General features: G+C 50.6%; 1 protein-coding gene across 1 annotated transcript in view; it reads right to left on the bottom strand.

Annotated features, from left to right (window-relative positions):
- The window catches only part of smarcal1 (SWI/SNF related, matrix associated, actin dependent regulator of chromatin, subfamily a-like 1), a 59402-nt gene that overhangs the window by 15853 nt on the left and 17303 nt on the right, over positions 1–26246 (bottom strand). The window contains exons 7-15 of the mRNA XM_071341919.1: positions 25724–25874; positions 24284–24511; positions 23917–24057; positions 8327–8551; positions 8094–8158; positions 7908–8010; positions 6512–6694; positions 5022–5122; positions 4791–4887 (exon numbers count right to left, since the gene is read on the bottom strand). Coding sequence (XP_071198020.1) covers positions 4791–4887; positions 5022–5122; positions 6512–6694; positions 7908–8010; positions 8094–8158; positions 8327–8551; positions 23917–24057; positions 24284–24511; positions 25724–25874 — 1294 coding nt within the window. The remainder of the gene's footprint in view (positions 1–4790; positions 4888–5021; positions 5123–6511; positions 6695–7907; positions 8011–8093; positions 8159–8326; positions 8552–23916; positions 24058–24283; positions 24512–25723; positions 25875–26246) is intronic.

Below are 26246 nucleotides of genomic sequence, written 5' to 3' on the forward strand. Positions count from 1 at the left end.
GTCAACAGCCAACCTGACTAAACCATGCCAGTGATGTAGTAGAGGAGGATCCTGATAGGTCAACGGCCAACCTGACTAAACCATGCCAGTGATGTAGTGGAGGAGGAGCCTGATAGGTCAACAGCCAACCTGACTAAACCATGCCAGTGATGTGGTGGAGGAGGAGCCTGATAGGTCAACAGCCAACCTGACTAAACCATGCCAGTGATGTAGTAGAGGAGGAGCCTGATAGGTCAACAGCCAACCTGACTAAACCATGCCAGTGATGTAGTGGAGGAGGAGCCTGATAGGTCAACAGCCAACCTGACTAAACCATGCCAGTGATGTGGTGGAGGAGGAGCCTGATAGGTCGACAGCCAACCTGACTAAACCATGCCAGTGATGTAGTAGAGGAGGAGCCTGATAGGTCGACAGCCAACCTGACTAAACCATGCCAGTGATGTAGTGGAGGAGGAGCCTGATAGGTCAACAGCCAACCTGACTAAACCATGCCAGTGATGTAGTGGAGGAGGAGCCTGATAGGTCAACAGCCAACCTGACTAAACCATGCCAGTGATGTAGTGGAGGAGGAGCCTGATAGGTCAACAGCCAACCTGACTAAACCATGCCAGTGATGTAGTGGAGGAGGAGCCTGATAGGTCAACAGCCAACCTGACTAAACCATGCCAGTGATGTAGTAGAGGAGGAGCCTGATAGGTCAACAGCCAACCTGACTAAACCATGACAGTGATGTAGTGGAGGAGGAGCCTGATAGGTCAACAGCCAACCTGACTAAACCATGCCAGTGATGTAGTGGAGGAGGAGCCTGATAGGTCAACAGCCAACCTGACTAAACCATGCCAGTGATGTGGTAGAGGAGGAGCCTGATAGGTCAACAGCCAACCTGACTAAACCATGCCAGTGATGTAGTGGAGGAGGAGCCTGATAGGTCAACAGCCAACCTGACTAAACCATGCCAGTGATGTAGTGGAGGAGGAGCCTGATAGGTCAACAGCCAACCTGACTAAACCATGCCAGTGATGTAGTAGAGGAGGATCCTGATAGGTCAACGGCCAACCTGACTAAACCATGCCAGTGATGTAGTGGAGGAGGAGCCTGATAGGTCAACAGCCAACCTGACTAAACCATGCCAGTGATGTGGTGGAGGAGGAGCCTGATAGGTCAACAGCCAACCTGACTAAACCATGCCAGTGATGTAGTAGAGGAGGAGCCTGATAGGTCAACAGCCAACCTGACTAAACCATGCCAGTGATGTAGTGGAGGAGGAGCCTGATAGGTCAACAGCCAACCTGACTAAACCATGCCAGTGATGTGGTGGAGGAGGAGCCTGATAGGTCGACAGCCAACCTGACTAAACCATGCCAGTGATGTAGTAGAGGAGGAGCCTGATAGGTCGACAGCCAACCTGACTAAACCATGCCAGTGATGTGGTGGAGGAGGAGCCTGATAGGTCGACAGCCAACCTGACTAAACCATGCCAGTGATGTAGTAGAGGAGGAGCCTGATAGGTCAACAGCCAACCTGACTAAACCATGCCAGTGATGTAGTGGAGGAGGAGCCTGATAGGTCAACAGCCAACCTGACTAAACCATGCCAGTGATGTGGTGGAGGAGGAGCCTGATAGGTCAACAGCCAACCTGACTAAACCATGCCAGTGATGTAGTGGAGGAGGAGCCTGATAGGTCAACAGCCAACCTGACTAAACCATGCCAGTGATGTAGTGGAGGAGGAGCCTGATAGGTCAACAGCCAACCTGACTAAACCATGCCAGTGATGTAGTAGAGGAGGATCCTGATAGGTCAACGGCCAACCTGACTAAACCATGCCAGTGATGTAGTGGAGGAGGAGCCTGATAGGTCAACAGCCAACCTGACTAAACCATGCCAGTGATGTGGTGGAGGAGGAGCCTGATAGGTCAACAGCCAACCTGACTAAACCATGCCAGTGATGTAGTAGAGGAGGAGCCTGATAGGTCAACAGCCAACCTGACTAAACCATGCCAGTGATGTAGTGGAGGAGGAGCCTGATAGGTCAACAGCCAACCTGACTAAACCATGCCAGTGATGTGGTGGAGGAGGAGCCTGATAGGTCGACAGCCAACCTGACTAAACCATGCCAGTGATGTAGTAGAGGAGGAGCCTGATAGGTCGACAGCCAACCTGACTAAACCATGCCAGTGATGTGGTGGAGGAGGAGCCTGATAGGTCGACAGCCAACCTGACTAAACCATGCCAGTGATGTAGTAGAGGAGGAGCCTGATAGGTCAACAGCCAACCTGACTAAACCATGCCAGTGATGTAGTGGAGGAGGAGCCTGATAGGTCAACAGCCAACCTGACTAAACCATGCCAGTGATGTAGTGGAGGAGGAGCCTGATAGGTCAACAGCCAACCTGACTAAACCATGCCAGTGATGTAGTGGAGGAGGAGCCTGATAGGTCAACAGCCAACCTGACTAAACCATGCCAGTGATGTAGTAGAGGAGGAGCCTGATAGGTCAACAGCCAACCTGACTAAACCATGCCAGTGATGTGGTAGAGGAGGAGCCTGATAGGTCAACAGCCAACCTGACTAAACCATGCCAGTGATGTAGTGGAGGAGGAGCCTGATAGGTCAACAGCCAACCTGACTAAACCATGCCAGTGATGTAGTAGAGGAGGAGCCTGATAGGTCGACAGCCAACCTGACTAAACCATGCCAGTGATGTAGTGGAGGAGGAGCCTGATAGGTCAACAGCCAACCTGACTAAACCATGCCAGTGATGTGGTAGAGGAGGAGCCTGATAGGTCAACAGCCAACCTGACTAAACCATGCCAGTGATGTAGTGGAGGAGGAGCCTGATAGGTCAACAGCCAACCTGACTAAACCATGCCAGTGATGTGGTGGAGGAGGAGCCTGATAGGTCGACAGCCAACCTGACTAAACCATGCCAGTGATGTAGTGGAGGAGGAGCCTGATAGGTCAACAGCCAACCTGACTAAACCATGCCAGTGATGTAGTAGAGGAGGACTCTGATAGGTCAACAGCCAACCTGACTAAACCATGCCAGTGATGTAGTAGAGGAGGAGCCTGATAGGTCAACAGCCAACCTGACTAAACCATGCCAGTGATGTAGTGGAGGAGGAGCCTGATAGGTCAACAGCCAACCTGACTAAACCATGCCAGTGATGTAGTGGAGGAGGAGCCTGATAGGTCAACAGCCAACCTGACTAAACCATGCCAGTGATGTGGTGGAGGAGGAGCCTGATAGGTCGACAGCCAACCTGACTAAACCATGCCAGTGATGTAGTGGAGGAGGAGCCTGATAGGTCAACAGCCAACCTGACTAAACCATGCCAGTGATGTAGTAGAGGAGGAGCCTGATAGGTCAACAGCCAACCTGACTAAACCATGCCAGTGATGTAGTAGAGGAGGAGCCTGATAGGTCAACAGCCAACCTGACCAAACCATGCCAGTGATGTAGTGGAGGAGGAGCCTGATAGGTCAACAGCCAACCTGACTAAACCATGCCAGTGATGTAGTGGAGGAGGAGCCTGATAGGTCAACAGCCAACCTGACTAAACCATGCCAGTGATGTAGTAGAGGAGGAGCCTGATAGGTCAACAGCCAACCTGACTAAACCATGCCAGTGATGTAGTGGAGGAGGAGCCTGATAGGTCAACAGCCAACCTGACTAAACCATGCCAGTGATGTAGTGGAGGAGGAGCCTGATAGGTCAACAGCCAACCTGACTAAACCATGCCAGTGATGTAGTAGAGGAGGAGCCTGATAGGTCAACAGCCAACCTGACTAAACCATGACAGTGATGTAGTGGAGGAGGAGCCTGATAGGTCAACAGCCAACCTGACTAAACCATGCCAGTGATGTAGTGGAGGAGGAGCCTGATAGGTCAACAGCCAACCTGACTAAACCATGCCAGTGATGTGGTAGAGGAGGAGCCTGATAGGTCAACAGCCAACCTGACTAAACCATGCCAGTGATGTAGTGGAGGAGGAGCCTGATAGGTCAACAGCCAACCTGACTAAACCATGCCAGTGATGTAGTGGAGGAGGAGCCTGATAGGTCAACAGCCAACCTGACTAAACCATGCCAGTGATGTAGTAGAGGAGGAGCCTGATAGGTCAACAGCCAACCTGACTAAACCATGCCAGTGATGTAGTGGAGGAGGAGCCTGATAGGTCAACAGCCAACCTGACTAAACCATGCCAGTGATGTAGTAGAGGAGGAGCCTGATAGGTCAACAGCCAACCTGACTAAACCATGCCAGTGATGTAGTAGAGGAGGAGCCTGATAGGTCAACAGCCAACCTGACTAAACCATGCCAGTGATGTAGTGGAGGAGGAGCCTGATAGGTCAACAGCCAACCTGACTAAACCATGCCAGTGATGTAGTGGAGGAGGAGCCTGATAGGTCAACAGCCAACCTGACTAAACCATGCCAGTGATGTAGTGGAGGAGGAGCCTGATAGGTCAACAGCCAACCTGACTAAACCATGCCAGTGATGTAGTGGAGGAGGAGCCTGATAGGTCAACAGCCAACCTGACTAAACCATGCCAGTGATGTAGTGGAGGAGGAGCCTGATAGGTCAACAGCCAACCTGACTAAACCATGCCAGTGATGTAGTAGAGGCGGAGCCTGATAGGTCAACAGCCAACCTGACTAAACCATGCCAGTGATGTGGTGGAGGAGGAGCCTGATAGGTCAACAGCCAACCTGACTAAACTAGGGTAGCCAATCTGTGGACTGACGTGTGTAGCCCATCTGTGTAGCAAACACCAACGGTGCCCCTCACCTTGGAGTGGAAGCTGGCAGACTCTGCCTTCTCTGACAGGTTGGATTCTGATAGCCCCACCTGCTCCAGAACATGCATCTTCTCCTGGATCATCGGCCTACAATACATAAACACAAACCAATCAATATCTTTATTGTCCCATTTGGTAAAATGGTTCCTTCAGAAGTATCACCCTAATAGATATTAGAGGTTAGAGGTTAGTTCCAGGTTCAAGAGGAGGAGCCGACGTACCACAGGTAGTCATCTGCGGTTCCCTTGGCGACCAGGTAGTGGATGTCCACGTTGCTGGTCTGACCGATACGATGCACTCTGTCCTCAGCCTGGATCATTATCTGATAGATTCCAGAGGACATCATTAGGATGTTAGACAGTATAGGAGGATATATGAACACAGAGCAGCTGTAGCTGCATTCACAACCAAGACACTCTGTTTGGTGACACCACTGGGTAAGGGGTTAGAGGTCAGGAACCTTACCCCAGAAGAGTTCAGAGGTCAGAAACCTTACCCCAGAAGAGTTCAGAGGTCAGGAACCTTACCCCAGAAGAGTTCAGAGGTCAGGAACCTTACCCCAGAAGAGTTCAGAGGTCAGGAACCTTACCCCAGAAGAGTTCAGAGGTCAGGAACCTTACCCCAGAAGAGTTCAGAGGTCAGGAACCTTACCCCAGAAGAGTTCAGAGGTCAGGAACCTTACCCCAGAAGAGTTCAGAGGTCAGGAACCTTACCCCAGAAGAGTTCAGAGGTCGGGAACCTTACCCCAGAAGAGTTCAGAGGTCGGGAACCTTACCCCAGAAGAGTTCAGAGGTCGGGAACCTTACCCCAGAAGAGTTCAGAGGTCGGGAACCTTACCCCAGAAGAGTTCAGAGGTCGGGAACCTTACCCCAGAAGAGTTCAGAGGTCGGGAACCTTACCCCAGAAGAGTTCAGAGGTCAGGAACCTTACCCCAGAAGAGTTCAGAGGTCAGGAACCTTACCCCAGAAGAGTTCAGAGGTCAGGAACCTTACCCCAGAAGAGTTCAGAGGTCAGGAACCTTACCCCAGAAGAGTTCAGAGGTCAGGAACCTTACCCCAGAAGAGTTCAGAGGTCAGGAACCTTACCCCAGAAGAGTTCAGAGGTCAGGAACCTTACCCCAGAAGAGTTCAGAGGTCAGGAACCTTACCCCAGAAGAGTTCAGAGGTCAGGAACCTTACCCCAGAAGAGTTCAGAGGTCAGGAACCTTACCCCAGAAGAGTTCAGAGGTCAGGAACCTTACCCCAGAAGAGTTCAGAGGTCAGGAACCTTACCCCAGAAGAGTTCAGAGGTCAGGAACCTTACCCCAGAAGAGTTCAGAGGTCAGGAACCTTACCCCAGAAGAGTTCAGAGGTCAGGAACCTTACCCCAGAAGAGTTCAGAGGTCAGGAACCTTACCCCAGAAGAGTTCAGAGAACACCACCAGAGCAAAGGTTAGAGGTTAGACAGGTCCTTACCCTAAGACTACTAAGAACAGCCGATCTGCCAACTTCTGTCTGCAGCGTTTGGGCTACACCCTAATATGACCCTTTTGTGGAAAGGTAAGACTCTCACGTACACATACAAGTGTTACATAGCGGATGCAGTTGATTGAGACGCAGCCATCTATCTTAAACTGACCGATTTTGATGGGGGTTTTTGTATTATGCCGATTAGATTTCCGCGGAGTGGCAGACATCGACTCTAGGGGGTTAAAGGTTAGTCAGGTCCTTACCCCGGGGTTCCAGAATAGCTCAGCAAACACCACCAGAGCAGCAGAGTGCAGGGTGATGCCCATGTTAGCTGCAGTGATGGAGAGCACCGCTACACAGCTCTTGTCAGTGAACTGGAACCGGTCACACAGCTGCTGCCGCTCTGCGGACGGGGTGGAGCCGTCTATACGGATGTAGTCGATACCCTGAAATAACACCAACAACAATGGAAACACATAAGACAGTCGTGTTTCATCTTGTTCTATTGAATATTAAAATATACCTTCTACCTGCAGTGAAGCCGCTCAACAGTTACATTCAGACATCTAACAGACTCCCATCCAGAGCGACCCGCAGGACCAACCAGGGTCAACCTCCCTGCTCAAGGGCACTTTGACAGATCTCCGACAAGGTCAAAAACGGAGAGGCTGAATCAGCCACCGGCCCAAGCTCTCGACTGCCAGGCCACCAGCCCTCCAAGACCCCCCCCCCCACACACAGGTCTCCAAGAGCTACCTCAACCATCCGAGACCCCCCCTCCCCAAAAAATAAGCTCTCCCTCCATTCCCCACACCCCCCAAGTCCACATCCCACAATGCACCAACAAAAGAGAAAAAAAAAAAGACAAAAGAAAACAATGCAAAAAACGTTCAATTGTGATGTGATGTTTAACATAGATTTAGATAGATTCAAATTGTATCTAATCGAACAGAATCCACAGATTGCGAATTGAAGATAAATACTTTTACTAAGAGTATTAGTATATTAGTAATTGACTGAGCCGGTCTCTCCGGATCTCCTAACAGTACTATTTATAGGGTCAATTTTAGATCAATGCTATGCATTTTCAGCCATTCCTGAACCTGAGACCAGAAACAGGCTACCTGAGGGCAATACCAAAATAAATGGTCTATTGATTCTGTATCCTCACAACAAAATCTGTAGAGCATCGATGATTGTACGCCCCAAATATTCAACATTTTGTTGGTGGCAAGAATTCTGTACAATAATTTTAGCTGAAAATCTTGAAGTCTTGAATCTTACGTTGTTTTACATATCAACTCATACACCCTGTGCCATAGAATCGATGCATCAAAAATCTCTTCCCAGCTATTTTTCAATCTGTATGGCACAGCTGTAAACATCCTGGTACTCAACTGAAACTGGTATACTTTCCTATTTATGCTATTTTTGTTCCTCCGTCATGTTTTAAATATTTACAAGATAAGCAGGTCATCTACCTGAAGATAAACTAAAACCACTCGTGGCATTAGGCACCCAATTTCCAGCAGAGTCATCGCATAAGGCACAAGTCTGTACTGATTTCAATATTTACTAGAAAAGTGAGTCATCTAAACCAAAGTCTTTCTCGTGTGGATAAACCTTAAGTCTGTTGATCAGGCATCCTGTTCTCCTCACCTTCTCCCCCAACTCCTTGGTGATAGCGTCCAGGACCAGCTTGTGATGAGCAAACACCAGGAACTTCTCTCTTCCGCTCTCCAGCATGTCCATGATGTACTCCCTGAGTAACAGAAACAGAACTGGTTTAAAACAGCAGGCTCTCAGCACTGTACTCTCAATGTGGGGTAAACACTTTCAACTCACATGATGGCTTTAATCTTGGCCTCGGCAGTGTGGTTAAAGAAGACCAGAAGAGCCTCCTTCATCTTCTGAACAGAATAAAAAGCCAACAGAAGACAAATGTGTTTAACAAGACATGTCAAGGTGAAACTAGAGCAACATTAATGGAATGCTCTCGAGAAACACTCTTCATCTAGCGTCAAAATGAGCTGTAAGAGTATCGTTTTTACTAATAATCTCTCTTCCCCTGTACTCACGTTGTGGTTGTGTTGTCCCTTGGCCAGATCCTTGGCTGCGGCAGACAGGGCTGCCTTGGTGCGGGTGTTGATACCGTCTGTGGTCACCGTGACAACCTTGCGTTGCTTGGCAGGAAGCTGAGAGAGGACCTCTGACTTGAGACGGCGTAGCATTAGACTCTCCTCTAACATCAGCTTCAGTTCTCCTAGGTTACTGGAGCCAGAGTAGTCCCAACCCCACGGCAGCTAGCAGGAGAAGAACAAGTCCTAGGTTACTGGAGCCAGAGTGGTCCCAACCCCACGCCAGCTAGCAGGAGAAGAACAAGTCCTAGGTTACTGGAGCCAGAGCAGTCCCAACCCCACGGCATCTAGCAGGAGAAGAACAAGTCCTAGGTTACTGGAGCCAGAGTAGTCCCAACCCCACGGCAGCTAGCAGGAGAAGAACAAGTCCCAGGTTACTGGAGCCAGAGAGGTCCCAACCCCACAGCATCTAGCAGGAGAAGAACAAGTCCTAGGTTACTGGAGCCAGAGTAGTCCCAACCCCACGCCAGCTAGCAGGAGAAGAACAAGTCCTGGGTTACTGGAGCCAGAGTAGTCCCAACCCCACGGCATCTAGCAGGAGAAGAACAAGTCCTAGGTTACTGGAGCCAGAGTAGTCCCAACCCCACGGCAGCTAGCAGGAGAAGAACAAGTCCTGGGTTACTGGAGCCAGAGTAGTCCCAACACCACGGCATCTAGCAGGAGAAGAACAAGTCCCAGGTTACTGGAGCCAGAGTGGTCCCAACCCCACGGCATCTAGCAGGAGAAGAACAAGTCCTAGGTTACTGGAGCCAGAGTAGTCCCAACCCCACGGCAGCTAGCAGAAGAAGAACAAGTCCTAGGTTACTGGAGCCAGAGTAGTCCCAACCCCACGGCAGCTAGCAGGAGAAGAACAAGTCCTAGGTTACTGGAGCCAGAGTAGTCCCAACCCCACGGTAGCTAGCAGGAGAAGAACAAGTCCTAGGTTACTGGAGCCAGAGTAGTCCCAACCCCACGGTAGCTAGCAGGAGAAGAACAAGTCCTAGGTTACTGGAGCCAGAGTAGTCCCAACCCCACGGCATCTAGCAGGAGAAGAACAAGTCCTAGGTTACTGGAGCCAGAGTGGTCCCAACCCCATGGTAGCTAGCAGGAGAAGAACAAGTCCTAGGTTACTGGAGCCAGAGTAGTCCCAACCCCACGGTAGCTAGCAGGAGAAGAACAAGTCCTGGGTTACTGGAGCCAGAGTAGTCCCAACCCCACGGCAGCTAGCAGGAGAAGAACAAGTCCTAGCGTACTGGAGCCAGAGTGGTCCCAACCCCACGGTAGCTAGCAGGAGAAGAACAAGTCCTAGGTTACTGGAGCCAGAGTAGTCCCAACCTCACGGCATCTAGCAGGAGAAGAACAAGTCCTGGGTTACTGGAGCCAGAGTGGTCCCAACCCCACGGCATCTAGCAGGAGAAGAACAAGTCCTAGGTTACTGGAGCCAGAGTAGTCCCAACCCCACAGTAGCTAGCAGGAGAAGAACAAGTCCTGGGTTACTGGAGCCAGAGTAGTCCCAACCCCACAGCATCTAGCAGGAGAAGAACAAGTCCTAGGTTACTGGAGCCAGAGTGGTCCCAACCCCACGCCAGCTAGCAGGAGAAGAACAAGTCCTGGGTTACTGGAGCCAGAGTAGTCCCAACCCCACGGCATCTAGCAGGAGAAGAACAAGTCCTAGGTTACTGGAGCCAGAGTAGTCCCAACCCCACGGCAGCTAGCAGGAGAAGAACAAGTCCCGGGTTACTGGAGCCAGAGTAGTCCCAACACCACGGCATCTAGCAGGAGAAGAACAAGTCCCAGGTTACTGGAGCCAGAGTGGTCCCAACCCCACGGCATCTAGCAGGAGAAGAACAAGTCCTAGGTTACTGGAGCCAGAGTAGTCCCAACCCCACGGCAGCTAGCAGGAGAAGAACAAGTCCTAGGTTACTGGAGCCAGAGTAATCCCAACCCCACGGCAGCTAGCAGGAGAAGAACAAGTCCTAGGTTACTGGAGCCAGAGTAGTCCCAACCCCACGGTAGCTAGCAGGAGAAGAACAAGTCCTAGGTTACTGGAGCCAGAGTAGTCCCAACCCCACGGTAGCTAGCAGGAGAAGAACAAGTCCTAGGTTACTGGAGCCAGAGTAGTCCCAACCCCACGGCATCTAGCAGGAGAAGAACAAGTCCTAGGTTACTGGAGCCAGAGTGGTCCCAACCCCACGGTAGCTAGCAGGAGAAGAACAAGTCCTAGGTTACTGGAGCCAGAGTAGTCCCAACCCCACGGTAGCTAGCAGGAGAAGAACAAGTCCTGGGTTACTGGAGCCAGAGTAGTCCCAACCCCACGGCAGCTAGCAGGAGAAGAACAAGTCCTAGCGTACTGGAGCCAGAGTGGTCCCAACCCCACGGTAGCTAGCAGGAGAAGAACAAGTCCTAGGTTACTGGAGCCAGAGTAGTCCCAACCTCACGGCATCTAGCAGGAGAAGAACAAGTCCTGGGTTACTGGAGCCAGAGTGGTCCCAACCCCACGGCATCTAGCAGGAGAAGAACAAGTCCTAGGTTACTGGAGCCAGAGTAGTCCCAACCCCACAGTAGCTAGCAGGAGAAGAACAAGTCCTGGGTTACTGGAGCCAGAGTAGTCCCAACCCCACGGCATCTAGCAGGAGAAGAACAAGTCCTAGGTTACTGGAGCCAGAGTAGTCCCAACCCCACGGCATCTAGCAGGAGAAGAACAAGTCCTAGGTTACTGGAGCCAGAGTAGTCCCAACCCCACGGTAGCTAGCAGGAGAAGAACAAGTCCTGGGTTACTGGAGCCAGAGTAGTCCCAACCTCACGGCAGCTAGCAGGAGAAGAACAAGTCCTAGGTTACTGGAGCCAGAGTAGTCCCAACCCCACGGCATCTAGCAGGAGAAGAACAAGTCCTAGGTTACTGGAGCCAGAGTAGTCCCAACCCCACGGCATCTAGCAGGAGAAGAACAAGTCCTAGGTTACTGGAGCCAGAGTAGTCCCAACCCCACGGCAGCTAGCAGGAGAAGAACAAGTCCTAGGTTACTGGAGCCAGAGTAGTCCCAACCCCACGGCATCTAGCAGGAGAAGAACAAGTCCTAGGTTACTGGAGCCAGAGTGGTCCCAACCCCACGGCAGCTAGCAGGAGAAGAACAAGTCCTAGGTTACTGGAGCCAGAGTGGTCCCAACACCACGGTAGCTAGCAGGAGAAGAACAAGTCCTGGGTTACTGGAGCCAGAGTGGTCCCAACCCCACGGCATCTAGCAGGAGAAGAACAAGTCCTAGGTTACTGGAGCCAGAGTGGTCCCAACCCCACGGCATCTAGCAGGAGAAGAACAAGTCCTGGGTTACTGGAGCCAGAGTAGTCCCAACCCCACGGCATCTAGCAGGAGAAGAACAAGTCCTGGGTTACTGGAGCCAGAGTGGTCCCAACCCCACGGCATCTAGCAGGAGAAGAACAAGTCCTGGGTTACTGGAGCCAGAGTGGTCCCAACCCCACGGCATCTAGCAGGAGAAGAACAAGTCCTAGGTTACTGGAGCCAGAGTGGTCCCAACCCCACGGCATCTAGCAGGAGAAGAACAAGTCCTAGGTTACTGGAGCCAGAGTGGTCCCAACCCCACGGCATCTAGCAGGAGAAGAACAAGTCCTAGGTTACTGGAGCCAGAGTAGTCCCAACCCCACGGCATCTAGCAGGAGAAGAACAAGTCCTAGGTTACTGGAGCCAGAGTAGTCCCAACCCCACGGCATCTAGCAGGAGAAGAACAAGTCCTAGGTTACTGGAGCCAGAGTAGTCCCAACCCCACGGTAGCTAGCAGGAGAAGAACAAGTCCTGGGTTACTGGAGCCAGAGTAGTCCCAACCTCACGGCAGCTAGCAGGAGAAGAACAAGTCCTAGGTTACTGGAGCCAGAGTAGTCCCAACCCCACGGCATCTAGCAGGAGAAGAACAAGTCCTAGGTTACTGGAGCCAGAGTAGTCCCAACCCCACGGCATCTAGCAGGAGAAGAACAAGTCCTAGGTTACTGGAGCCAGAGTAGTCCCAACCCCACGGCAGCTAGCAGGAGAAGAACAAGTCCTAGGTTACTGGAGCCAGAGTAGTCCCAACCCCACGGCATCTAGCAGGAGAAGAACAAGTCCTAGGTTACTGGAGCCAGAGTGGTCCCAACCCCACGGCAGCTAGCAGGAGAAGAACAAGTCCTAGGTTACTGGAGCCAGAGTGGTCCCAACACCACGGTAGCTAGCAGGAGAAGAACAAGTCCTGGGTTACTGGAGCCAGAGTGGTCCCAACCCCACGGCATCTAGCAGGAGAAGAACAAGTCCTAGGTTACTGGAGCCAGAGTGGTCCCAACCCCACGGCATCTAGCAGGAGAAGAACAAGTCCTGGGTTACTGGAGCCAGAGTAGTCCCAACCCCACGGCATCTAGCAGGAGAAGAACAAGTCCTGGGTTACTGGAGCCAGAGTGGTCCCAACCCCACGGCATCTAGCAGGAGAAGAACAAGTCCTGGGTTACTGGAGCCAGAGTGGTCCCAACCCCACGGCATCTAGCAGGAGAAGAACAAGTCCTAGGTTACTGGAGCCAGAGTGGTCCCAACCCCACGGCATCTAGCAGGAGAAGAACAAGTCCTAGGTTACTGGAGCCAGAGTGGTCCCAACCCCACGGCATCTAGCAGGAGAAGAACAAGTCCTAGGTTACTGGAGCCAGAGTGGTCCCAACCCCACGGCATCTAGCAGGAGAAGAACAAGTCCTGGGTTACTGGAGCCAGAGTAGTCCCAACCCCACGGCATCTAGCAGGAGAAGAACAAGTCCTGGGTTACTGGAGCCAGAGTGGTCCCAACCCCACGGCATCTAGCAGGAGAAGAACAAGTCCTGGGTTACTGGAGCCAGAGTGGTCCCAACCCCACGGCATCTAGCAGGAGAAGAACAAGTCCTGGGTTACTGGAGCCAGAGTGGTCCCAACCCCACGGCATCTAGCAGGAGAAGAACAAGTCCTAGGTTACTGGAGCCAGAGTGGTCCCAACCCCACGGCATCTAGCAGGAGAAGAACAAGTCCTAGGTTACTGGAGCCAGAGTAGTCCCAACCCCACGGCATCTAGCAGGAGAAGAACAAGTCCTAGGTTACTGGAGCCAGAGTAGTCCCAACCCCACGGCATCTAGCAGGAGAAGAACAAGTCCTAGGTTACTGGAGCCAGAGTAGTCCCAACCCCACGGTAGCTAGCAGGAGAAGAACAAGTCCTGGGTTACTGGAGCCAGAGTAGTCCCAACCTCACGGCAGCTAGCAGGAGAAGAACAAGTCCTAGGTTACTGGAGCCAGAGTAGTCCCAACCCCACGGCATCTAGCAGGAGAAGAACAAGTCCTAGGTTACTGGAGCCAGAGTAGTCCCAACCCCACGGCATCTAGCAGGAGAAGAACAAGTCCTAGGTTACTGGAGCCAGAGTAGTCCCAACCCCACGGCAGCTAGCAGGAGAAGAACAAGTCCTAGGTTACTGGAGCCAGAGTAGTCCCAACCCCACGGCATCTAGCAGGAGAAGAACAAGTCCTAGGTTACTGGAGCCAGAGTGGTCCCAACCCCACGGCAGCTAGCAGGAGAAGAACAAGTCCTAGGTTACTGGAGCCAGAGTGGTCCCAACACCACGGTAGCTAGCAGGAGAAGAACAAGTCCTGGGTTACTGGAGCCAGAGTGGTCCCAACCCCACGGCATCTAGCAGGAGAAGAACAAGTCCTAGGTTACTGGAGCCAGAGTGGTCCCAACCCCACGGCATCTAGCAGGAGAAGAACAAGTCCTGGGTTACTGGAGCCAGAGTAGTCCCAACCCCACGGCATCTAGCAGGAGAAGAACAAGTCCTGGGTTACTGGAGCCAGAGTGGTCCCAACCCCACGGCATCTAGCAGGAGAAGAACAAGTCCTGGGTTACTGGAGCCAGAGTGGTCCCAACCCCACGGCATCTAGCAGGAGAAGAACAAGTCCTAGGTTACTGGAGCCAGAGTGGTCCCAACCCCACGGCATCTAGCAGGAGAAGAACAAGTCCTAGGTTACTGGAGCCAGAGTGGTCCCAACCCCACGGCATCTAGCAGGAGAAGAACAAGTCCTAGGTTACTGGAGCCAGAGTGGTCCCAACCCCACGGCATCTAGCAGGAGAAGAACAAGTCCTAGGTTACTGGAGCCAGAGTGGTCCCAACCCCACGGCATCTAGCAGGAGAAGAACAAGTCCTAGGTTACTGGAGCCAGAGTAGTCCCAACCCCACGGCATCTAGCAGGAGAAGAACAAGTCCTAGGTTACTGGAGCCAGAGTAGTCCCAACCCCACGGCATCTAGCAGGAGAAGAACAAGTCCTAGGTTACTGGAGCCAGAGTAGTCCCAACCCCACGGTAGCTAGCAGGAGAAGAACAAGTCCTGGGTTACTGGAGCCAGAGTAGTCCCAACCTCACGGCAGCTAGCAGGAGAAGAACAAGTCCTAGGTTACTGGAGCCAGAGTAGTCCCAACCCCACGGCATCTAGCAGGAGAAGAACAAGTCCTAGGTTACTGGAGCCAGAGTAGTCCCAACCCCACGGCATCTAGCAGGAGAAGAACAAGTCCTAGGTTACTGGAGCCAGAGTAGTCCCAACCCCACGGCAGCTAGCAGGAGAAGAACAAGTCCTAGGTTACTGGAGCCAGAGTAGTCCCAACCCCACGGCATCTAGCAGGAGAAGAACAAGTCCTAGGTTACTGGAGCCAGAGTGGTCCCAACCCCACGGCAGCTAGCAGGAGAAGAACAAGTCCTAGGTTACTGGAGCCAGAGTGGTCCCAACACCACGGTAGCTAGCAGGAGAAGAACAAGTCCTGGGTTACTGGAGCCAGAGTGGTCCCAACCCCACGGCATCTAGCAGGAGAAGAACAAGTCCTAGGTTACTGGAGCCAGAGTGGTCCCAACCCCACGGCATCTAGCAGGAGAAGAACAAGTCCTGGGTTACTGGAGCCAGAGTAGTCCCAACCCCACGGCATCTAGCAGGAGAAGAACAAGTCCTGGGTTACTGGAGCCAGAGTGGTCCCAACCCCACGGCATCTAGCAGGAGAAGAACAAGTCCTGGGTTACTGGAGCCAGAGTGGTCCCAACCCCACGGCATCTAGCAGGAGAAGAACAAGTCCTAGGTTACTGGAGCCAGAGTGGTCCCAACCCCACGGCATCTAGCAGGAGAAGAACAAGTCCTAGGTTACTGGAGCCAGAGTGGTCCCAACCCCACGGCATCTAGCAGGAGAAGAACAAGTCCTAGGTTACTGGAGCCAGAGTGGTCCCAACCCCACGGCATCTAGCAGGAGAAGAACAAGTCCTGGGTTACTGGAGCCAGAGTAGTCCCAACCCCACGGCATCTAGCAGGAGAAGAACAAGTCCTGGGTTACTGGAGCCAGAGTGGTCCCAACCCCACGGCATCTAGCAGGAGAAGAACAAGTCCTGGGTTACTGGAGCCAGAGTGGTCCCAACCCCACGGCATCTAGCAGGAGAAGAACAAGTCCTAGGTTACTGGAGCCAGAGTGGTCCCAACCCCACGGCATCTAGCAGGAGAAGAACAAGTCCTAGGTTACTGGAGCCAGAGTGGTCCCAACCCCACGGCATCTAGCAGGAGAAGAACAAGTCCTAGGTTACTGGAGCCAGAGTAGTCCCAACCCCACGGCATCTAGCAGGAGAAGAACAAGTCCTAGGTTACTGGAGCCAGAGTAGTCCCAACCCCACGGCATCTAGCAGGAGAAGAACAAGTCCTAGGTTACTGGAGCCAGAGTAGTCCCAACCCCACGGTAGCTAGCAGGAGAAGAACAAGTCCTGGGTTACTGGAGCCAGAGTAGTCCCAACCTCACGGCAGCTAGCAGGAGAAGAACAAGTCCTAGGTTACTGGAGCCAGAGTAGTCCCAACCCCACGGCATCTAGCAGGAGAAGAACAAGTCCTAGGTTACTGGAGCCAGAGTAGTCCCAACCCCACGGCATCTAGCAGGAGAAGAACAAGTCCTAGGTTACTGGAGCCAGAGTAGTCCCAACCCCACGGCAGCTAGCAGGAGAAGAACAAGTCCTAGGTTACTGGAGCCAGAGTAGTCCCAACCCCACGGCATCTAGCAGGAGAAGAACAAGTCCTAGGTTACTGGAGCCAGAGTGGTCCCAACCCCACGGCAGCTAGCAGGAGAAGAACAAGTCCTAGGTTACTGGAGCCAGAGTGGTCCCAACACCACGGTAGCTAGCAGGAGAAGAACAAGTCCTGGGTTACTGGAGCCAGAGTGGTCCCAACCCCACGGCATCTAGCAGGAGAAGAACAAGTCCTAGGTTACTGGAGCCAGAGTGGTCCCAACCCCACGGCATCTAGCAGGAGAAGAACAAGTCCTGGGTTACTGGAGCCAGAGTAGTCCCAACCCCACGGCATCTAGCAGGAGAAGAACAAGTCCTGGGTTACTGGAGCCAGAGTGGTCCCAACCCCACGGCATCTAGCAGGAGAAGAACAAGTCCTGGGTTACTGGAGCCAGAGTGGTCCCAACCCCACGGCATCTAGCAGGAGAAGAACAAGTCCTAGGTTACTGGAGCCAGAGTGGTCCCAACCCCACGGCATCTAGCAAGAGAAGAACAAGTCCTAGGTTACTGGAGCCAGAGTGGTCCCAACCCCACGGCATCTAGCAGGAGAAGAACAAGTCCTAGGTTACTGGAGCCAGAGTGGTCCCAACCCCACGGCATCTAGCAGGAGAAGAACAAGTCCTGGGTTACTGGAGCCAGAGTAGTCCCAACCCCACGGCATCTAGCAGGAGAAGAACAAGTCCTGGGTTACTGGAGCCAGAGTGGTCCCAACCCCACGGCATCTAGCAGGAGAAGAACAAGTCCTGGGTTACTGGAGCCAGAGTGGTCCCAACCCCACGGCATCTAGCAGGAGAAGAACAAGTCCTAGGTTACTGGAGCCAGAGTGGTCCCAACCCCACGGCATCTAGCAGGAGAAGAACAAGTCCTAGGTTACTGGAGCCAGAGTGGTCCCAACCCCACGGCATCTAGCAGGAGAAGAACAAGTCCTAGGTTACTGGAGCCAGAGTAGTCCCAACCCCACGGCATCTAGCAGGAGAAGAACAAGTCCTAGGTTACTGGAGCCAGAGTAGTCCCAACCCCACGGCATCTAGCAGGAGAAGAACAAGTCCTAGGTTACTGGAGCCAGAGTAGTCCCAACCCCACGGTAGCTAGCAGGAGAAGAACAAGTCCTGGGTTACTGGAGCCAGAGTAGTCCCAACCTCACGGCAGCTAGCAGGAGAAGAACAAGTCCTAGGTTACTGGAGCCAGAGTAGTCCCAACCCCACGGCATCTAGCAGGAGAAGAACAAGTCCTAGGTTACTGGAGCCAGAGTAGTCCCAACCCCACGGCATCTAGCAGGAGAAGAACAAGTCCTAGGTTACTGGAGCCAGAGTAGTCCCAACCCCACGGCAGCTAGCAGGAGAAGAACAAGTCCTAGGTTACTGGAGCCAGAGTAGTCCCAACCCCACGGCATCTAGCAGGAGAAGAACAAGTCCTAGGTTACTGGAGCCAGAGTGGTCCCAACCCCACGGCAGCTAGCAGGAGAAGAACAAGTCCTAGGTTACTGGAGCCAGAGTGGTCCCAACACCACGGTAGCTAGCAGGAGAAGAACAAGTCCTGGGTTACTGGAGCCAGAGTGGTCCCAACCCCACGGCATCTAGCAGGAGAAGAACAAGTCCTAGGTTACTGGAGCCAGAGTGGTCCCAACCCCACGGCATCTAGCAGGAGAAGAACAAGTCCTGGGTTACTGGAGCCAGAGTAGTCCCAACCCCACGGCATCTAGCAGGAGAAGAACAAGTCCTAGGTTACTGGAGCCAGAGTAGTCCCAACCCCACGGCATCTAGCAGGAGAAGAACAAGTCCTGGGTTACTGGAGCCAGAGTGGTCCCAACCCCACGGCATCTAGCAGGAGAAGAACAAGTCCTAGGTTACTGGAGCCAGAGTGGTCCCAACCCCACGGCATCTAGCAGGAGAAGAACAAGTCCTGGGTTACTGGAGCCAGAGTGGTCCCAACCCCACGGTAGCTAGCAGGAGAAGAACAAGTCCTGGGTTACTGGAGCCAGAGTGGTCCCAACCCCACGGCATCTAGCAGGAGAAGAACAAGTCCTGGGTTACTGGAGCCAGAGTGGTCCCAACACCACGGTAGCTAGCAGGAGAAGAACAAGTCCTGGGTTACTGGAGCCAGAGTGGTCCCAACCCCACGGCATCTAGCAGGAGAAGAACAAGTCCTGGGTTACTGGAGCCAGAGTGGTCCCAACCCCACGGCATCTAGCAGGAGAAGAACAAGTCCTAGGTTACTGGAGCCAGAGTGGTCCCAACCCCACGGCATCTAGCAGGAGAAGAACAAGTCCTAGGTTACTGGAGCCAGAGTGGTCCCAACCCCACGGCAGCTAGCAGGAGAAGAACAAGTCCTATGTTACTGGAGCCAGAGTAGTCCCAACCCCACGGTAGCTAGCAGGAGAAGAACAAGTCCTATGTTACTGGAGCCAGAGTAGTCCCAACCCCACGGCAGCTAGCAGGAGAAGAACAAGTCCTATGTTACTGGAGCCAGAGTAGTCCCAACCCCACGGCATCTAGCAGGAGAAGAACAAGTCCTGGGTTACTGGAGCCAGAGTGGTCCCAACCCCACGGCATCTAGCAGGAGAAGAACAAGTCCTAGGTTACTGGAGCCAGAGTAGTCCCAACCCCACGGCATCTAGCAGGAGAAGAACAAGTCCTGGGTTACTGGAGCCAGAGTGGTCCCAACCCCACGGCATCTAGCAGGAGAAGAACAAGTCCTAGGTTACTGGAGCCAGAGTGGTCCCAACCCCACGGCATCTAGCAGGAGAAGAACAAGTCCTGGGTTACTGGAGCCAGAGTGGTCCCAACCCCACGGCATCTAGCAGGAGAAGAACAAGTCCTGGGTTACTGGAGCCAGAGTGGTCCCAACCCCACGGCATCTAGCAGGAGAAGAACAAGTCCTGGGTTACTGGAGCCAGAGTGGTCCCAACCCCACGGCATCTAGCAGGAGAAGAACAAGTCCTGGGTTACTGGAGCCAGAGTGGTCCCAACCCCACGGCATCTAGCAGGAGAAGAACAAGTCCTGGGTTACTGGAGCCAGAGTAGTCCCAACCCCACGGCATCTAGCAGGAGAAGAACAAGTCCTGGGTTACTGGAGCCAGAGTAGTCCCAACCCCACGGCATCTAGCAGGAGAAGAACAAGTCCTAGGTTACTGGAGCCAGAGTGGTCCCAACCTCACGGCATCTAGCAGGAGAAGAACAAGTCCTGGGTTACTGGAGCCAGAGTGGTCCCAACACCACGGCATCTAGCAGGAGAAGAACAAGTCCTATGGTTTCCAATGAATTTAGGGACGTCCCCAACTAAAATAAATCTTGGTCGACCAAGAGTCGTCGGTTCTTTTGACCAATCGATTGGTAGGAATTTTTAAATGTGTATTATTCCATATATTGACACATCCAGTGTGGTTTAATCAACTATATGCACTGAGCTTGTCTGATGCACAGAAGCAAACTCTGACAAAATAATTAAGACACACAAATGACTAGAGGGAGTCCAACTGCAATTGATTTGTATTTATTATAGATGCCCACTCTACTCTTCCTGGGGCCAGCAAAATTAAGGCAGTTTCTACCATTTTAAAAACATTACAATACATTCACACACAGTGTGTCCTCAGTCCCCTACTCCCCCACTACCACATATATACAGTAATAAATCCATGTGTACGTGTGTGTATAGTGCGTATGTTATTGTGTGTGTGTCTATGTTTGTGTTGCTTCACAGTCCTCGCTGTTCCATAAGGTGCATTTTTATCTATTTTTTTAAAATCAACTTTTTCTGCTTGCATGAGTTTCCTGATGTAGAACAGAGTTCCATGTAGTCATGGCTTTATGTAGTGCGGGGCACCTCCCATAGTCTGTTCTGGACTTGGGGACTGTGAAGAGACCTCTGGTGGCATGTCTTGTGGGGTATGCATGGGGGCCCGAGCTGTGTGCTAGTAGTTCAAACAGACAGTTCGGTGCATTCAACATGTCAATACCTCTCATAAATACAAGTAGTGATGAAGTCAATCTCTCCTCTTTCAGCCAGGAGAGATTGACATGCATATTATTAATATTAGCTCTCTGTGTACATCCAAGGGCCAGCCGTGCTGCCCTGTTCTGAGACAATTGCAATTTTCCTATGTCCTTTTTTGTGGCACCTGACCACACGACTGAACAGTAGTCCAGGTGCGACAAAACTAGTGCGTGTAGGACCTGCCTTGTTGATAGTGTTGTTAAGAAGGCAGGGCAGTGCTTTATCATGGACAGACTTCTCCCCATTTTAGCTACTGTTGTATCAATATGTTTTTACCATGACAGTTTATAATCTAGTGTTACTCCAAGCAGTTTAGTCACCTCAACTTGCTCAATTTCCAAATGATTTATTACAAGATTTAGTTGAGGTTTAGGGTTTAGTGAACGATTTGTCCCAAATACAATGCTTTTAGTTTTATATATATTTAGAACAAACTTATTCCTTGCCACCCACTCTGAAACCAACTACAGTTCTTAAGTGTTGCAGTCATTTCAGTTGCAGTAAAGATTGAAAAAAGTAATGGGCCTAGACAGCTGCCCTGGGGGATTCCTGATTCTACCTGGATTATGTTGGAGAGGCTTCCATTAAAGAACACCCTCTGTGTTCTGTTAGACAGGTAACTCTTTATCCACATTGTAGCAGGGGGTGTAAAGCCATAACACACATGTTTTTCCAGCAGCAGACTATGATCAATAATGTCAAAAGCTGCACTGAAGTCTAACAAGACATCCCCCACAATCTTTTTATCATCAATTTTTCTCAGCCAATCATCACTCATTTGTGTAAGTGCTGTGCTTGTTGATTGTCCTTCTCTATAAGCCTGCTGAAAGTCTGTTGTCAATTTGTTTACTGTAAAATAACATTGTATCTGGTCAAACACCATTTTTTCTAGAAGTTTACTAAGGGTTGCTAACAGTCTGATTGGTCGGCTATTTGAGCCAGTAAAGGGGGCTTTTTCTATTCTTAGGTAGCAGAATGACTTTAGCTTCCCTCCAGGCCTGAGGGCACACACTCTCTAGTAGGTTTAAATTGAAGATGTGGCAAATAGGAGTGGCAATATCGTCCGCTATTATCCTCAGTAATTTTCCATCCAAGTTGTCAGACCCTGGTGGCTTGTCATTGTTGATAGACAAACATAACTTTATGGAATTTAAAATTACAATGCTTGTCTTTCATAATTTGTTGAGATATACTTGGATTTGTAGTGTCAGCATTTGTTACTGGCATGTTATGCCTAAGTTTGCTAATCTTGCCAATGAAATAATCATTAAGGTAGTTGGCAATATCAGTTTTTCGTGATGAATGAGCCATCTGATTCAATGAATGATGGAGCTGAGTTTGCCTTTTTCCCCTGAATTTTATTTAAGGAGCTCCAAAGCTTTTTACTATCATTCTTTATATAATTTATCTTTGTTTTATAGTGTAGTTTCTTCTTTTTATTCAGTTTAGTCACATGATTTCTCAATTTGCAGTACGATTGCCAATCGGTTGTGCAGCCGGACCTATTTGCCATTCCTTTTGCATCATCCCTCTCAACCATAACATTTTCAATTCCTCATCAATCCACAGGGATTTAACAGTTTTTACAGTCATTGGGTCGCGTGCTTATTAGTAACTGGAATAAGCAATTTCATAAATGTGTCTAATGCAGCGTCTGGTTGATCCTCATTACACACCACAGACCAGCAAATATTCTTTACATCAATAATACAGGAATCACTACGTGCAGACACGGTGATCTGAGCTATCCGATTGGCTAAAATTGGAAAACTTTGCCTTCCCGGCGCTAGGGCTGCTGAATCAAGCGCACCAACGGCACCAGGGCTGCTGAATCAAGCAAGTTGAATCAAGATCGACCAGGAATGCCGCGGAGATCGACCAGGAATGCCGCGGAGATCGACCAGGAATGCCGCGGAGATCGACCAGGAATGCCGCGGAGATCGACCAGGAATGCCGCGGAGATCGATTGGTTGGTGACCACTGCTGTAGATACTGTATTTATGGATGATTTATAAAGCCAGGCACATTTAACAGTTAGGCTATTGATTATAGACCTCATTAAGGGCTGTTTTCTCTTCTCCTCATTCTGCTGCTGCCTCCGCCACATTGGTGTTCGCAACACCAATATGCAGGTTAACTTTGCTATGAACAGGATGCGCCTACAGTCGTACGCCTACAGTTCCATGGTGATTATACAAGGCTGTTATACTAAGCCTACTAACGATAATGACATGACTTATTATTATAATGGTGATCAGAATAATAGTAATAACAACAATCAAGAAAAAGGAGGGTTATTATTGTTCAAAAAATTCAGACAGTTTGGAAGAGTGTAAACAACACTAATACATTATAAATAACACCAGCTGTTCCAACCGGCGGGAAAAGCATCAAGCCTTTATTATTTATTAGGCAAGTCAGTTAATGAACTAATTCTTATTTTCAATGACTGCCTAGGAACGGTGGGTTAACTTCCTTGTTCAGGGGCAGAACGACAGATTTGTATCTTGTCAGCTCTGGGATGCGATCTTGCAACCTTTCGGTTACTTGTCCAACCACTTGGCTACCTGCCGCCCCTGCAGCAATGCAGTGAAATTATTTTCTTGACATGTCATTGCATGAGGCTTGGTGCTCAGGGAATCAGTAGGCTATTAAACAAACACTCCCACAGGCAACAGAAGAAGGATCTGTCTTATGTCTAGTTATGTATGGATGATTTATAAAGCCGGGCACATTTAACGGTAAGGCTGTTGATTAAGTTGGGGTTTAACTTGGGGTTTCCTCTCTCCTCACTTTTCTTAGACAATTAAGGTAAGGGCTGTTGTCTCTTCTCATTCTGCCTCCGCCACATTGTTCTCAACACCAATATGCTGGTTAACTTTGCTATTGTGCACATAGCAACATGGTCCAGGAAAAGGCACCAATTCAACAGCACACTGATGTTTCAGAACCATGGACAGCGACCTCAACGCCGGTGAAAGCGTATTTGTTATAAAATTATATTATTTTTATTAGTGTTGCACTGTTGTTCTTATGAAATATAACCATATATAACTTCAGTAGCACACGTCTTAGTGATGGACTGTTCCATCCCCACGGCCTCCACAATGGATCAGTCCACTCAGACAGGAGCCAATCAGACAGCTGTCTTAGTGATGGACTGTTCCATCGCCACGGCCTCCACAATGGATCAGTCCACTCAGACAGGAACCAATCAGACAGCTGTCTTGTACTCCATGAAATTATAATATTTTGCTACTGCTCGACTAAAAGAAATCTAGGTTGACCAACAGCCTATCGACTAAACAGTTTAATTCATCATGAACTGGATCTATTCTAATCCCACAAATATCTGCACATATAAACCACTGGAGGTGAGTCAGGTTTAGGCTGAACTTATAGTCCTCTAGCGCCCGCAGAGCAGCAGGCGGGTCTAGCGCCCGCAGAGCAGCAGGCGGGTCTAGGATACTGTACTGTAGGCTAAATTTACCTGTCGGGCATTGCAGTATCTGGTCCCAAAGTCACGGAAGCGGGGAAACAGGGAGGGCTTGACAGCCAGGATCTGACTGTAGAGCTCTGAGGGTCTGGACATGGCCGGAGTCCCCGACAGCAGGATCACACGCTTAGCTACCTGAGATTGAGAACGTAGTAGAAACTGATGACAACACTATCTAACTAATCACACAGTCTTAGCTACCTGAAAACAGTGACGACACACTAATGAGAACACAGTCTAACCCAACAGTCTTAGAGATCAAATGAAAACTTCACTATTACCTTTGTTAAATTGTTACATAGAATATATAAATCGTAGCCTAAATTCCAAGGATCCTAAGAGTAAAGAGAATCCTCCATACCTTGAGCAGTGGCAAGGCAGCCTTAAAGCGGACAGTCTTCATGTTCTTCAGAAAGTGGGACTCATCCATTATGAGGACATTGAAGGGGTTAGCGACCTGCTGCTTGTCCATCCTGCTCAGTAGATCATAGCTGATGATGTTGACCAGACCCCCCCTCAGGTTGTCTTTCCCCTTGACAATCACATTGATACTGTCAGGCTGCACAGAGGGCAGCCACTGCCTGAAGGCCTGGAGAGGAGGGGAGATAGCGCTGTGAACAATGGCATACTGTAGAGTTGACAACTGTCACTGGATGCTGAGCAAACTGTCACTGGATGCTGAGCGAACTGTCACTGGATGCTGAGCGAACTGTCACTGGATGCTGAGCGAACTGTCACTGGATGCTGAGCGAACTGTCACTGGATGCTGAGCAAACTGTCACTGGATGCTGAGCAAACTGTCACTGGATGCTGAGCAAACTGTCACTGGATGCTGAGCAAACTGTCACTGGATGCTGAGCAAACTGTCACTGGATGCTGGGCAAACTGTCACTGGATGCTGGGCAAACTGTCACTGGATGCTGGGCAAACTGTCACTGGATGCTGGGCAAACTGTCACTGGATGCTGGGCAAACTGTCACTGGATGCTGGGCAAACTGTCACTGGATGCTGGGCAAACTGTCACTGGATGCTGGGCAAACTGTCACTGGATGCTGGGCAAACTGTCACTGGATGCTGGGCAAACTGTCACTGGATGCTGGGCAAACTGTCACTGGATGCTGGGCAAACTGTCACTGGATGCTGGGCAAACTGTCACTGGATGCTGGGCAAACTGTCACTGGATGCTGGGCAAACTGTCACTGGATGCTGGGCAAACTGTCACTGGATGCTGGGCAAACTGTCACTGGATGCTGGGCAAACTGTCACTGGATGCTGGGCAAACTGTCACTGGATGCTGGGCAAACTGTCACTGGATGCTGGGCAAACTGTCACTGGATGCTGGGCAAACTGTCACTGGATGCTGGGCAAACTGTCACTGGATGCTGGGCAAACTGTCACTGGATGCTGGGCAAACTGTCACTGGATGCTGGGCAAACTGTCACTGGATGCTGGGCAAACTGTCACTGGATGCTGAGCAAACTGTCACTGGATGCTGGGCAAACTGTCACTGGATGCTGAGCAAACTGTCACTGAATGCTGAGCAAACTACAGAAAGAACAGAGCCGGTTAATGAAGAACCATCAGGGGAAATACAAAACTAACTTTGTATTCCTCGATAATGTACCCTCCGTGACTATTATTGAACACTGAGGAAAATACACCATTTCTCATTTTAATAAATGTCATAGTCTAGGCCTATTGCTAATAAGATATGCCAAGGCCTATAGCTAATAAGAAATGCCAAGGCCTATAGCTAATAAGAAATACCAAGGTCTATAGCTAATAATAGATGTGGTTGTACCTCAGCCCAGGTGAATCTGACAGAAGAAGGGGCCACCACTAATAAAGGCCACTCTTTCCTGTAGTAGGCAGCTATGCAAATGGCCTGTACTGTCTTCCCCAGTCCCATGTCATCAGCCAGGAGGAGGCGGCCATCTTTGGACACAGCAAAGCTGGTGGTGACAAACAGGGTTAATTACGACTACAGTCGAAGTCGGGAAGTTTACATACACTTTAGCCAAATACATTTAAACTCAGTTTTTCACAATTCCTGACATTTAATCAGTAAAAATTCCCTGTCTTAGGTCAGTTAGGAGCACCACTTTATTTTAAGAATGTGAAATGTCAGAATAATAGTAGAGAGAATGATTTATTTCAGCTTTTATTTCTTTCATCACATTCCCAGTAGGTCAGAAGTGTACATACACTCAATTAGTATTTGGTAGCATTGCCTTTAAATTGTTTAACTTGGGTCAAACGTTTCGGGTAGCCTTCCACAAGCTTCCCACAATAAGTTGGGTGAATTTTGGCCCATTCCTCCTGAC

This window comes from Salvelinus alpinus, chromosome 14 (assembly GCF_045679555.1).
Source record: "Salvelinus alpinus chromosome 14, SLU_Salpinus.1, whole genome shotgun sequence".
NCBI classification, from domain to species: domain Eukaryota; kingdom Metazoa; phylum Chordata; class Actinopteri; order Salmoniformes; family Salmonidae; genus Salvelinus; species Salvelinus alpinus.